The sequence below is a fragment of the Rhagoletis pomonella genome, unplaced genomic scaffold, assembly GCF_013731165.1.
Source record: "Rhagoletis pomonella isolate Grant_MI unplaced genomic scaffold, Rhpom_1.0 Rhpom_scaffold_01116, whole genome shotgun sequence".
Taxonomy (NCBI): domain Eukaryota; kingdom Metazoa; phylum Arthropoda; class Insecta; order Diptera; family Tephritidae; genus Rhagoletis; species Rhagoletis pomonella.
Window position 1 is genome coordinate 29236 of NW_023459670.1, and position 15322 is coordinate 44557.

At 35.1% G+C, this 15322-nt stretch overlaps 2 protein-coding genes across 2 annotated transcripts; both read right to left on the bottom strand.

Annotated features, from left to right (window-relative positions):
* Positions 1 to 5081: 5081 nt before the first annotated feature.
* LOC118751958 (tumor rejection antigen P815A-like) lies at positions 5082 to 6282 on the bottom strand. Its single transcript, XM_036486786.1, has one exon. The coding sequence runs from the start codon at positions 6128 to 6130 to the stop codon at positions 5741 to 5743; it is 390 nt and encodes a 129-aa protein (XP_036342679.1). The 5' UTR covers positions 6131 to 6282; the 3' UTR covers positions 5082 to 5740.
* A 2965-nt stretch (positions 6283 to 9247) lies between these two features.
* On the bottom strand, positions 9248 to 14317 carry LOC118751959. The gene is made up of 4 exons (XM_036486787.1): positions 14144 to 14317; positions 13684 to 13822; positions 12775 to 12941; positions 9248 to 10549 (listed from the first exon to the last, which is right to left on the bottom strand). The coding sequence occupies exons 1-4, from the start codon at positions 14241 to 14243 to the stop codon at positions 10227 to 10229; spliced, it is 729 nt and encodes a 242-aa protein (XP_036342680.1). The 5' UTR covers positions 14244 to 14317; the 3' UTR covers positions 9248 to 10226.
* Positions 14318 to 15322: the final 1005 nt, after the last annotated feature.

The window sequence follows — 15322 nt, forward strand, 5'->3', positions numbered from 1 at the left end:
GTACTCCCGTTAGGCCTTTTTTCCCCTCCGCTAGAATGGTGTTACCCCTTAAAAACATAAGCTAAGCAGAATAATACTTGATAGATTTAAAATTTAACTTTTTCTACCATTGCTGTGCGGTAACGTTTCCACAATTTAAATACTCCTGCTCTTCTCATATTTACCAATTTTTTAGTAATTAATACATTTTTTTTTTAAATCTCAAACATGAGTTATACCCAAAATTAAACTGCTATTTAAGTGCTATATTGTTTTTGTTTTATTAAATTTAAATTAATTTTTTTCCTCTAGTTTTGCTTGCGCATTCCTTGTTTGGTAGTTCAGTATTTGTTTGTTTATATTTTTTTGTTTTTGTTTTTAGCTGTTTGTTTTCGTTTCTTTTTTTTTTTTGTTTAGTTGTTTCTTCTTTTTAGGTTCTAGCCTCATTTATCTACATAATTTGAAAATTTCGTAAATCTCTATTTTAGTTTATTTATTTTTTGCTTTGTTTTTTCTAGCTCTCCTAAATGTGTTATTGTTTACGAGTTTTTAAAATTTTATAAACTTCATACATACATGCATACGTTACATACAATTACAACAAAACGACAAAATTCGCCTGACTCACATTAGCAACTACTGCTTGATACCGTTCTATACACAGTTTGGTTTGTTTTATCTATTCCTTTTGTAGACATTTCATTTGCAATTTTATGGTACAATTTTTATTTTAAAATTACTAAATATGTTTTTCACAATTTTTTGTTTACTAGTCTAACTGCAAATTTTTTGTTAGTATGTCTGTTTGTATTATATGCGTTATTCGCACTTATTCATTTAATGAGTACTAATTTTCATATACATATACATATGCATACTAGGGTGGCCCTTAAAAATATCAGCATCTACGTTTTGCATGGAGCATCCCTTTATTTTATGTTACGTTCAAAATAAATACAACCACGAAAATTACAAAATTAAAAAAATAATTTAGGGGTCGCACGCGCTGTTTTCGTTTGGGTTTGAAAAAATTTAATTATGTTAAATTGAAAAAATTCGACAAAATTTTGACTTGAAATCTGATAAGTTTTTTTAATGTTTTCAGACTCTAATAGTGACCCTTAAATATTTTTTAAAAATTTTGACATTTTCGCGGAAGTCTTTATTTTGTAGGTAGAACAAGATAAAGAACTGGCCCATGATGTTTGTAAATTAAGAACCCCCCTAATGCTAAAAAGCTTCAATTTCCAGTTTTACATTATGTTGCTTTTTTATATTACAAGTATTTATTATTCTTATTTATTTTTTTACTACTTCACTTTTTAAATTAATTTTTGTGTTTTTTTTTCTATTTATATATTTATTTTTTAATTTGTTTGTATTTTACTTATTTCTTTGGCAGTTCTTTTCCAATAGTACAAATTTTTAAATTTACAATATTTTTTTACTTAAAGTCTAATTACCTAGCTGAACTTTTTATTAGCGTTTAAAGTAAATCGTTTCCAATATACACATTATATTTATTATTATACCTTTTTATTACATAATTCTTTAGCTGAGATGTATACGAATTTGAATGAAGTTCTAATGAATTTTGTGATGTAAACTTTTTGTCAGTAGATATATCATATTTATTTTTTTATAATTCCTCAATTAAGTTTTACCACTATTTATAATTATATAACATTTATGAATTTGTCTCAAAGTTATCTATCTTCAAATATGTACCTAAGAATGTAAATTTTTACAGTAATGATATTTTACCTATTTTCATAGTCGCCATTTGTTTTTGTAGTTACAAATACAAATTTAGCACAATAACGCATTTGGGTGTTGTAACATACACACACACATATGTAGATATGTATATGCCATGCCCAATCTATACACTTTTACTTGTACTTGCTTATATGCATATGGTAGTGTGTTCTAGAGGAGAATGTTTGTCCAATTAGAAAAATTTCTAAAATGATTTTATTTACAGTATTTACAAGACATATGTACGCGTTTTTGTTTAGGTATAGTATTTTTGTGTTTCATTAACTAAAAATAATTAAAAATCGTTTAGTGTTATGTAGTGAATCGATTGATATTTATGTATGCACCAGGAGTAATCGAGTGCTGTGTTGGTGCTCGGCTGTTTTGGTGCTCGGCTGATTTACGAGTGCTTCGATAATCGCGAGAACTGTTTTGTATGGCAGTGTTAGATCTCATTGAAGCAAATGTGCATCTTTGTCTGTATGTGTGTGTAATATTCTTGCCCTTTGCTTTCAAAAACACATCTATCGTTTTTTTTTCTAATTTTATATATGTATGTTTGTGCATGCATATTTATGTATACAGGGGGGGGGGGGGGGTCCCAGACCACCCGTTCAGCCTTCTAAAATGGAGGGCTATGTTTTTCTTATTAGAAAACGAAAAAATATGGCCTACCGAGTCGGGCATGCTCTATTTTCTGATCGTATTACGGTTTTGACCGAAAGTGGGCTAAAATTACCGGAACCCCAAGATTTGTGGACAAAAATACGAAACTTTTGTTTGAAACTTTTTACTCGAAAGTGTCTTTTTCCTAAATGATCTTAGAATTTAAATTCATTCTGGACTTTTAAAACTAACGGAGCTATTTTTATTGGGAAAAGAAAAAAATATGATTTACTAAGTCGGGGATGCTCTATCCTTTCGTCATATCACCCACTTCCGGTCTCGACTGAAAGTACATTAAACTCACCGGAAGTCCATTTGTTTAAATGGGATATGCATAATTTTATCACTGATTCGGATTCTGCGTACAAAAATGGGTAACTTTTTTCGGAAACTTTTTTTGCGGTCACAACCGGAATGTGGTAATATGACCAAAAGATCCGCAATGGACATTTTCCTCCATTTCAAAAGTGTAGGATGAGTCGAAGTTTGAAGGTTATTTACAGGTTGTAAAAGGCACTTCCGAGAAAAAGTTTTAATCAAAATTCACATATTTTTGTTCGCAGAATTCCAACTATAGTAAACAGTTGTAATTCTCATTAAAAAAAAGAACTTTCTCACCGCAACTAAGCCAATTTCCAGTCGAAACGACAAGTTGGTGATGCGACCAAAAGATATAGCATCTATCCAATAAAAATCATTTTCGTCCATTGCACAAGTGTGGATGGGTGGTCTAGGATACCCTGTATATTATACATACATACCTACATACATATGTAAGTACGAAGCAAGAAAGCACAAAAAGAGTGCGTTTTATTGTTATTTACTCACAAAAAGTGTCTAAGGATCTGAGGATCTAGATATAGATTGCACGCGATTTTCAGAAGACCATTACCTCAAAATTAGCTATTCGACGGCAGCACCCTAAATAACCATATCTATATCTGATCACTTGCTAATCTAATGAAATTTGCAAATCAACAATCAGCGTCTTAGATGGGTTCTCTCTATTACTTACCAACATTACACAAGATACCGACTCATACCACGAGTGAAATGTTCTGTAGGTCATTGCGCTTATTAAGAACCGACTGGAATGTGAAATTTGACTTGACTGCGTGGAACTACATATAAATTGTACACTGTGGGTTCCCAAGATTGAGCGCCAACTTTGTGCTGTCATTTTCTCAGATCCTGTAATTCTGCCTCCCACAAAAACCATTTGTAAGGAACCTTAGCCTGATCACCTTTATAAGAGCAGAAATTGATTGTTTTTTCGAGGTAAACTGTTTGGGAATAACCCATCTCGGGCCATGTGGAACTGCAGGAGAATTTAGGATCGGAAATGGGCTCTGAACTCAAAGGCAACAGATTGACTTCATCGCATTATTGTCCGTCCGATTGCGGATTATGTTTCAGTAGTACTAAAACTGGCTTTCTGGCGCCATCCATGTTAAAAACATCTGCTTTGGCTAAATGAATTCCTATATAAATAGTAGACCGGTATTAAACATTGAATTGTATTTGATAGCTGAACACTTTTTTGCAAGGATGATAGCACCATGCAACAGAAAAAAAGATTGAAAAATATTTCAACGGCGAAGGGACGATTTCCTTCAAATTTGTCAACGAGCTGGTAACTTTAAATAAAAACTGGTAACGTACTAGTTATCTTATCGCACCCAGTCGTCTTTGTTTGCATAACCCTGGAAAGTTATGCTTATTTTGCAACATTTCTTGAGAAATTTTTTGAAAGCTATGTGAACATATTTTAAAAAATTACATGTATATAAAATGACTACCGCATATGAAGTTTCAGTAAAAAAATTACAAAGAAACAGTTGAGCACCTATTGTACATTGGGAACAAGAAAATCGCCTAGGTAAGGTTTTTGTTTTCCCGAGCATATATTTAGTACCTTGGCTTGGATTTTCTCTTGGCCTGAATACAACTTTATCCAAAAGTAGTATGCTTTATACTCTCTATCCCTTGATTGACGCTCGTTTGGTATCTATAGAAATTGTAAAATTAGATTTGATAAACTAGAACTCTCCGAGAATATTATTTAAATAATTAAAGAAAGCATAGCTACATATATGTGCCAATAGTGCCACTAATCTGAAAAATTCCTTTTATTTCATTTTGAAATACTAAAACACGGTATGTGGGCAAATCTCGCGAGTTTTACTGTCGGCAATAAAGCGAAAGCATTCTTCTTGAAAATATTTCGATCAATGGAGCTCCAGAAACAAGTACAATGGAAAATAAATCAAGTATTTTGAATAATTTTTTTTTTAAATTTTAAAGCATGTATTGAGGGAAAAAGGTACCGAAATTACTTATTTTTTCATTGTAAGTCGGAAAAATTATAATTGTTGTTTTTTTAATAACTTTTAGAAGTTTTCAAACAGAATGTTTATATTATAGAAAATGGACGTCGGCATCAAATATAACATATCTGTGAAGTTTCAAAAGTGTGCCACATGCAGCATGCAGAATATCTGTCGCAGCTTTTTTGTAATTTTTGAAATTTTAAGTTTTTTAATTTTAATAATTTAATAGCCGGTTTCACCAGTAATTTAAATGAAAAATGATTTTTTTGTTTTATGTCAATTTCCATATAAAATTCAAAAATTTAAAATCATTTTTCACTTAAATTACTTTCGTGAAATTGGCTGTAATACAAAACTGATAAGATAGGTGTACCACCACTTTCGGCCAAAAACAAGTTTTTGTCGAAAAATGTAACAACTCGTGAGGTTTGCTCATATGTATATGCTGCACTTGATTCTGGAAACTTCGGTCGAAAATGTCATAAATGTATGTTGTTTCCAAAAATAAATTACCCGGTCTTTATGTAAAAAGCCCATTTCAAAAATAAAAGTTTTTTGGGGCTTTTAATAATTTAATGAAAACAAAACTCTATGCCCAATTATTTCTTTCATAAGTAGTTTCAATTAAATGGTGCTACTCATATGGTGAAATAAAAGAAAATTAAAAATTTTACAAAGCTAGTCAACATAACTTCCTCTCAAAAATTTTATTAGAGTTTCAAGGCAACGCTGCATCAAAAGCAGCGCACATAAGCACTAAGCTATTCCAACTTTCTTGAGTTCTGCTCTTAGTGTATGCGTTTATTGGCGAGTGTGGGTGTGTGTGTGAAGTTTTACTTATATTACACTGTTTGAGCTTTAAAATCATGTGACAGCTAGCTAAATACTTGGATCCCGAAAGTCCCTAATACACTGAATGGAAAGTATATACATCTGTTTATATGTACCAAAATGTACAAATGCATATGTTAGGTGCACATGAGCCTGAAATAGGTATTGGCGAGTTTTCAAATAGACGATAATTTAGCTGCCCGATCAGCATGCCGATCATTGGCCTTAGCAGCATCTGAAGTGGAAGCATGTGGCTTACAGCAACCACCATCAGCCACCCCAGCACCACTAATATTACCACCAATTTGAGCAGCAGCAGCAGCAGCTTCGCCATCTGCATCCGACTCAATCAAATTGTCATTTTCATTATTCTTGTCATTGCTGTCAACTGCTTCATCTTCATCATCATCGTCATCGTCATCATCATCATCATCATCGTCGCCATCTTCAGCGCTATCCACTTGCATGCATGGCTGATGACGCCGTGCAGGTGGCGTTTGTGTGGCCATATTCAAATGTCGTGACCACGAATATTTTGCGGAATCCACCTCAGTTGTGGCAATCATAGTGGAAACTTTAGCTTCGATTTGTGTTCTTGCTGTATTTGCTGCTGTTGTTGTTATCGCTGCTCCTGTTTATGTAGTATTGATGTTGTTGTTAACACATACATACATACATACATATATAAGGATGAAGAATTGTGGCTGATTTTGTTGTTGTTGTGTGAGTTTGACTTAACTTATTTTTATAAAAGCAAAAAAGATTTTTTGTTGGGTGAAAAAAGTAAACATTCATTTAACTAACATTTAGAATTTCAAAATTTATTAAAAGCTCAACACTAATTCTAAAGTATATCAGAGACTGTCTATGCTAGAATGAATACTTGAGAAATATTAACATCAAACCATAAAGCCGACTAAAATTCTTGAATCTCTAAAAAATATTAGGTTCATCCTATCTTAAATCCAAGTAGACCTTTGAAGATTTTTAGTGTTAGAATAGATATTAGAAATTTTTCTCAAATTGCCGTTTGAAAATTCAGACAATCTTCTGTTCCTTGGTCATATCACAACAAAAGTTTGACTTTAGTTCTGATAAATTCGGTATTATCTCAATATGGCCCATGGATGTGTTATATACGTCCAAAGGATACAAGAACCTTGCAACCTGACTTGTGGCAATTGCACGGACTTGGATTCGAAGGCTACCGTTGAATAGTTTTCCGCTATATGGCCGCTAGCAGAGGTCGCCCAAATGACTTTTACAAACGCTAACATAAATTGTTTCAGAGTGCGGTTGTCTCGCTCAGTCCTGCAGGTTTGAACGCGATTTCAAAGAGGTTAAAATTTTTTAATCGCTTGCCACCAGGTTGTCCTACCCCTATAATATACGAGGCATGGCTAAATAATTAATTTAAAGAGACTTTCTTTGGATGAAGCAAAGCTATTAAAGTCCTAATGGCGTGCAAGGGTCAGTCATGTAAATCCTGGGATAATAGCCCCAAGACCCTAAGATAGCTGCATACCACGCAAGTACAACCACCTACGGTTCGGTTGCCTGGGTTTAAAGAACTACCCTGACCACGGAGAGGTAATCGCTTACCAAGCTCCAAAGACTGTGACAGCCCTTCTAAGATGCATTAAAGCAGTATAAATGATTATTCGCAGTCACATTGCATATCCGTAGCGAACTGTAGGGATACCGACAGGCTAAGGAAAGTCTTATCCAAAAAAACACATCAATCCCCGTATTATTAAAGGAAAGGACGGTGTATGTACAAACATAGCGGAGGAATAACTAGAAGCTCTCATCAGCACACACTTTCCTGGCTGCGCTCAGAGGCCAAAAGAGTTTCCTGACTTAAAGACAAAGAAAAAATTAAATTACCTATAAATAAATTCTTACCATTCAAATCACCTGGACCAGACGGTATAGTACCGTTAACGCTATAGAAATTGCAGGAGCCCGTGGTATCCCGACAAGAGTGGGTCTGCAAAGGCAGTATCATCTTGACTTACAACCCACATAGCTAACAAAGAGTCAAAGTTGTCTTCATTCCTAAACTGGAAAGAAGAAATCACGAAAAACCTAAAGACTTTAGACCAATAAGTTTTACGTCCTTCCTGCTAAAGGCATTGCAAACACTGTTAGACTTACACACTAAAGGCATATTCTAGGAAACTTTAAAAGTTTAAATTGCGTAAATCAAGGGCGGTTCAACTGATACTGACCTTCATGAAGTTGTGGCCGCCAAAGAAGAATCAATCCATTATAAGCAAACTTTCTCGACATAGAGGGCCCTCCAACAATACTACAATCGAAACAGTTGTTTAATCCCTTGTAAACTTGGATATATCTGGACACATAAGCAAGTGGATCGCACAGATGCTTAAAAACAGAATCATAATTTCAACCACTGATTCTGCAACACTGTCCCGTTATGCAAATAGAGGCACTCCCCAAGTGGGAGTTCTGTCTCAGCTACTGTAGGTTGTGACATTAAACGACACTCTACAGGAGGTGGAGTTAAGGTAATACCATATGCATATAATACGATTAGCCAATCATTGACGAAGATTTGCTCAGGCTCCACACCAGGGCCACAAAAAGTGGCCTAGGGGCAACCCAAACAAAACTGAACTGATGCTGTTTACTGTGGTTCTGCATATTAAACTCCACATCCACGAAATTTCTTAAATTAAGTTTCCTCCTAGACCGCATTGAATTAGGGGCAGGATAGTCAAGGGGAATTCCATTGAAATCTATAATGTTGGGTCCAAGATGGACTGCGGCGTTGGGGCGTGGTATTTTCCGAGCATGAAAAATCGTTGGTGAGAAACTGCGTAGAAGTACGAAAAGACAAACAAAGTCTAAAACAGCCAGAGATGACTAATGCGCATTAAGCTCGTCGTCCGAGTCTCTCTGCTTCGGGTTCCCGGCGGTAGGCACATTCATGAGAATGAGAGGGCTGATGTGTTGGCTAAGGTCGGAGCATCTCCGAAGCGGAGACAATAAACTTTGCACCTGGACTCATGAATTTGCATTTGCAATTTTCCCGAGTGGCTGATACACGCTGGAAAACACTTGAAACCAGTAAAACTGCAATGAATATATGACAGCATTATGACATATAAGGAAGAAGGAAAATGGTCTTACATTACCTTTTAGAGACGCCTAAGGCATGACAAACTAGGGAGATTCTACGTCCAAAATATTACGGTGATCTCCAAAAGCTCAGTTACTAACATAAATAGATTCATCGACAAGTCCAAGTGGTTTAACGAATCATAAAAGCTGATAAAAAAGTGTTGTCAAGAGTAGAGCGCTAAGTAGATAGTTGACGGCGTAGATACCTCATACTAATATCTACACAGATATCAAGCAAAAACTGAATTCACAACAAGAAAACTTTGATAAGCGGAAAACTAAAAAAGGAGCTGCGAGCTCCTTTGGTCTAACAATGAAATATAAAATACTTTCTGAAAGACATATAGTCTATATGGTGCTTGTGACTGAAGATGGAACAATGTCAAAACCGGTTTGTCTGCAAACCAAACTTGACAAGGGATGACAGAAATGCGTTCCAAAATAAATCACTTTGTGATTCTTTCGCAACTTTTTGTAGTTTTGCATTTGGTCGTCTGGAGGACACAACACAACACAAACTATCGCATTTTTATTCTTCGAAAACTTTCCTAGGTTTATTAAGATAACATATATTATTAGACATAGGTTGCCGCTTTTTGGTTACAATTTATTTTTTACAGTCTCTGATATTATTTAAATCAGAAGTAACCTAATATTACACAACTATTTATAGAAATATTTGTGCTATTTTCGACAGTCATACACACACATACACATGTATACATAGTAGTTGTTAAAATCATTCAAATTTCGAATAATGACAGTAACGAGAATGGTAGCCATGACGATTTCTAAACATTGACATTGATGGCGATAGTGATGCGGACGCAGATGATGATGATGACTTTGTTGATGGTAATGACAAAAGGCCAATGCAATGCAATCCGAAATGAAAACATTGTTGCAAGCGGAAATTGAAAATGTTGCCAGATTGTTGTTGTTGGTTGTTTTCCCACAGCAATGCAAAGAGAGAAATATAACACCAACTGGTTTGGTAGTAGTGGGTGGTTGTGATGCATACACCTACATAGATACACATACAAATATTTGTACAATTATGGGCAAGTGTACATGTGTATAAATGTATATACATATAAAGCTTTGGTCAAACTATTTTCTGAATATAAAATTGAATGAGAGATAGACATGCGATGCGTTTCGAGGCATACATACACACACAAATAAAATAGTTTTCCTGTTTTAAAATCGATTGAGCAGCTGACGGTTGCTAATGTATCTACATACATACAAAGTTGATGATGTGGTGCAAGCAAGTAAGTAAGTACAATGTTGCTAGATGGCTCCACTCCACCGGTGCCAGTTGTACATTGTACATAAAATATGGTTGGGGTAGTGTAAATTTTGCAGTGCTAGTAGTGCGTATGTAGTTGTATTGATTGTGTTCCATGTGTGTTTAACGATAATTTTAACATTTAACGACAACAACAATGCGAGTCATGTAAAACATGATATGTACATCATACCGATCGACTGATGGGGCAGCTCGCTCCCGTGTTATATGATACTTTCACGATTACGTTCCATCTCTTCGGTTTCGTTTTCGGGATCGAGACTCGATGTCGATGAGACACCACATATTTGCATTTCAATTTCGGCTAATCGATTTTCTAAATCCCATTGTTGTTGTGATAGCTTCGTATTAAGCGCTTGATTCTCCGATTCGACGGTGTGTAGTCGTTCACGCAGGCGCTTAATTTCATCTTCTAAGGCTTCATGTGAACCGAGTAATGGCGTTGTGCCGCCGCCACCGATGCCACCGCTGGCAACAGACAGACCGCCGCCATACTCCAAATGCGAACTGGAGTCGCAGATATGTCCTGAATGAGCGCAACATTTAAATTAATGGAAAGAGAGAGGTAATAAAAGATAGAATAATTAAATGTTTGATTAAAGTATTTCCACTGATAAAGGTCACATTTGCATGTATGTGTACATGTGTATTTGAACCGAGGTATGTATGTAGATGCTGCGTGAAAACAGAAATTCGTATTCAAAAATATTAAAATAGAAAGACAAATAATCGCAAAATCTTATTAGAAAATTTTAAATAAAAAGAAGTAAAAAATCTAAGTTCGGCCGGAGCTGAATATTAGATACCCAGCGCAAGTATTAAAAATAGTTTTTTCGCCTTTCCGAAAACTGCCGTTACTTGGTAAGCAGGGGTGGTTTTATCCCTATTTCAAATATCTTCGATAGAATGTTCAGTTAGACATAATTAGATAAACTTATATAGTCATATGTGGACGGCATCACACCCATTTTCCAAAATTCCATAATAATGTTACTTTTTTCAAGGGACTGTTGTTAGTATCAATTTTGGGTAAATTAGAGTTCTTAAATTTCGAAATATCGAAGTTTCAAGCATTTCTGAAATTTACCGTTACAGGAAAAGTGGGCTTAATTCTAGTCCGATTTAAATTATTTTCAATGTTTTTCTTTTATGTGGCAAGCACAATATCACATGTGCATAGACGGACAGACAGTCACCACTTAATCGATTTATTTTTTCATTCTGATCATTTATGTATACATTTCTCTATAACTATGTTTTTCAATTCGTTTTGCCTGTTATAAACAACCGTTATGCGAACAAAGTTATAATACCCTTGTGCCCATGTGCGCTAGGGTATAAAAAAAAAATTCAAAAGCAAAGATAATACTTAAAAAACTTATGAAATGATATGCGGTGAATTAAAAAAAAAAAAACACCAAATCCATGAATTCAACCCATATTCGGCGGCTGGTCGATTTTTCGACCATCAATTTGACACCTCATTTCTCTAGAGTTAAGTCTTATTTTTAACCGACATCCAAAAACGGAGGAGGTTATAAGTTCGTCGGAATATTTTTTTTTAAGGTATGTTACCGTATAACTTTGGACCACGGCAACCGATTCTGATAATTCTTTTTGCATCGGAAAGGTAGTATCTGAGGGGTGTTCCCATACTAATCTGGTTGGATCATGAGATATATATATATATATTTTTTTTATATGAGAATTGAAGTCGGTTTTGAGTTGCTTTTTTGTTTTGGATTCGATACAGCACGTCAATCTGCCGTTTCAACCTTACAGAGTTTTATCACTCATTATTTTAGTATGTTGTCTCACAAGCGCAAGTTTATCTCAGCAGTTCCTCCCTGCATCGCCACTTACTCAAAATTTCAGGTCGCTAGGCCAACGAAGTTTACTTATTACCTTTGTATGAGTTCTACCCATCGTTTCGTGCACTGCTGATCGATATTTCGTGACTGACAAAGATATTTGGACATGCCAATATTTTCGATACTAGGTACACGACCTTTCTCAAATGATCTTCTAAGGCCTCGTTTGAATCGCTCCACCATGTCATCTGCTTGGAAATAAAGTATAGTTGTTTCCTTTGGAACACCGCTGGTTAAAAATTTCTTCTATGATCAAAGTGCAGTTTTATAGGTTCAGCGTATCCGCGACTTCCGCTACAGTTTTAGCTTTCTATTTTATAATCGGTTATACCTCCGGCCATTTCCTGTAGTAGTCTATAACCGACATGCTCGTAGGAATATGGCCGGTTACATCCACGGCAACCCGATCGAATGCCGGGTGTAAAATTGTCTTGTCATCTGGTCCTGACTTCTGGATTTCGGTTCTTTTGCCTACCAAACAAATATAACTTCCGCTTGATTTTCTCTAGTGCCCTCCACTGGTGTCATACCGGAATTCCTTGAGTACGTCCAGAATTCTTACCATTGCTGTTCCACTGTGCCCATTTGCTACAAAAATTGTTAACATACGTGACGGATGTCGACTAGCGGTCGATTTTTCAACCAGTTCATATCAAGAAAAGGACTGGTCAAACCCAACATATAAATTTTTTTTGGTACTTTTCTTTTTGTTTAGAATCCTGAAACCACCACTTTAAAAAAAAAATGAAGATGGGGGCCGAATATGGATTGATATTAAAAGATTGCAGCTAATTAAGATTTAATAAAAAATAATATTTTAAGCCGAAATTTTCCTTTACCATTATGAAATTATTTTAATAACGGAAATTCTAGTACATACCTGTTCGACTCGGTTGCGATTGTGGCCGCGTCGAGTGATGCGATGTTGCGCGACTTCGCGGTCGATCATCCGAACTATGCGCACTGGGGCTAACCGAACCGGGTGAATCGGTGGCGCGGGTGATGCGTTCCGTATAGGTGAGTGTAGAGCGGGGACTTTGAGCACGACTGTAATATTTATACATTAAACAATATTAGAAAACTATTATTAACTTATAACACATTCTTATATGAATGATTTTAGTAAAACAGTGTTAATTGAAAGGTAAGATCCTAAATCCATAAAAAGGTCTTAAATTGGTACCCTCGTAGTACGGATAGTTATTTCTTTCGTTAATAGGCAAATTCTGACAACTATCTTGAAAGCTCTCTTCTGTATTTTGACAGACTAGTTGCACGTTCTGCGAGCGAGGAGTTCTTAGCGTTATTCTGCTTGTAGTTTAGCAATAAAAAAATGAAGGGAGCACTTTGACTTAGTGGTATAGTTCAATTTACATATATATAAAATATTTTTATAAAAATTAAATGACTTAATAAAAATATTTTTCTATTTAAAAAAATAAAATCTAGTAATTGGAAAAAAAATTTTATAAAAAAATACAAAATAATAATAAAAATTTAAAGAAAAAATAAATTAATTAATTAAAAGAAGAAGAAAATATCATTAGGAATAAACAAAAACCCCTTGCCCGAGAATTAGAACCGCGGATCACTCGATTATGAAAAAATTGAGTGATTTCTGTCAAAAGAGCTTTTCACCATTGCCTTACAAAAAACTTTCAACCGTCTTAGCCAGAATTGCCCTCTAAAGCTCGCATTTTTCTCAATCAAATAAAATGCATTGAAACTAAGCAAAATGCATATATGTAGTTATCAGCCTGCAATACTATAGTTATACATAAGAACTTACCTGTAAGATACACTTTGTTGCTGCTGCTGCTGAAGTGCGAAAGACAATGCAGTCGGTGGCGGCAGCCACATGTCCTCTAACGTTGTGCGTCCGCAACTCTCCACTAAGCCGGGTGTCGATTGGCAGCGTCCCATGGCAACTACATTAAAGTATTTTACTATATTGTCAAATACAATATACGTAATAAATAATAAGTAAGATACGAATCAATTTTTCGGGTAGGAAGCATATGGTGTGTGGATAAATTTTTCAATTAACTAACGAACTAAATGGCTTGATAATGCATATACAAATAGTAATTGTATTGCTTATATTAGTGAATTATTTAAAAATTGTTTACTAAAAACTTTAACTTAAACTTTTTAAATCAAAGCAAATTCTGTTAATTAAGGCAATCGCTTTGGTTGGTGTTTATCTATTTCATTTTAGTTTTGCTCATTTCCCTATTTACTCTACATACCTTTTTCTAGTGGCGCCTTCTTGTATTTTTCCAAACGCTTTACCGCTATCGATTCCAGTCGCACTCGCGCCGCCGGATACTCCTTTAAGACGTCCCACATATCCTTTTTGCTCAGCACAAAGAGATCACTATAGCCGACCGAGCGTACTGAGGCCGTGCGGCGATTGCCTTTATTTTATATTGAAAATTTTTTTTTAAATACAAGAAGGTTGAACAATTAATGGCTGTAGATTAGCAGAGAAATTAAATGCGTATGTTGATGTCTGTAACGTGCAAAAAGAAAAAGAAAATGCCAAAAAAAAACATGGTCTGAGTCTGAGGGATGTGTGCGTGTGCGTAAATCAGGTGTGAGAGTGTGCGAAGGTAAAGTGATTAGACATTTTTTTGGAAGAGAAATTTCATTTGGTTAAATGTACATAAGTATTTATGATTAACGTTTTGCTATTAAGTACTTCAATTTACGGACTAAGAAAGTGTAAAAAATAAAATAGAACGCAAAGTAAGCTTTTGACTAAACCAGCAGGCCTTAGCTAGCTGCCTGAAATCGTGTATCGAGGAAATACCTGCTGCCCAAAAAATTCAACACGGCGATTTACTATTCAGCCAACTTAATTTAAAATTTGTTTTTTTTTTTCTTCCGCGTAGATACTTGGCCCAAAAGGCAACCAAGATAAAATTTGCTTTAAGATAAAGTCTTCGCGATTCTTAAAGCACATTTAAACCGAATATATCAGTGGGGATTTCCCGAAATTAGATTATGGCAGGCGAAATACATTCAGTTATTTCATCTGTGTTAGTCCATGACCGGGAAACCTGGACTGTAATAAAAACGTGCAGTGGGGCAGTGCCTGCGTCCAGCGTAGGACGTAAAAATGGGGAACGTGTCAACTGACACGAATTATTTTATGGTATTTGCGTGTTAAAGAAAACTCACCACCGCATAGTGTACTTTTTTAGATGTGTAAGTGATCAATAATATGTAAATTTTAAACGGGTTTAAATTTTTCGCGTTTTTTTTTTTGCGTGGTTAAGTAGCAAGTTGTCTACAGTGTTGCCAGAGAAAAATTTCCCTTGGAACTAAAACGGTCGAAAAAAGAGCTAAAAAGAACTAAATAATACTAATAGTAGCTAAAATGAAGAGCTACACATTTTTGTTAAGGTTGAGCATTTATTGACGAA

Excerpts from the sequence above, each read along its gene's own strand:
- LOC118751958 (XM_036486786.1), bottom strand. The coding sequence starts at position 6,130 with ATGATTGCCACAACTGAGGTGGATTCCGCAAAATATTCGTGGTCACGA.
- LOC118751959 (XM_036486787.1), bottom strand. The coding sequence starts at position 14,243 with ATGTGGGACGTCTTAAAGGAGTATCCGGCGGCGCGAGTGCGACTGGAA. Across the intron at positions 12,942-13,683 it reads CAACAAAGTGTATCTTACAG|TCGTGCTCAAAGTCCCCGCT; the intron begins GTAAGTTCTTAT and ends TAAATATTACAG. Across the intron at positions 10,550-12,774 it reads ATCGCAACCGAGTCGAACAG|GACATATCTGCGACTCCAGT; the intron begins GTATGTACTAGA and ends GCGCTCATTCAG.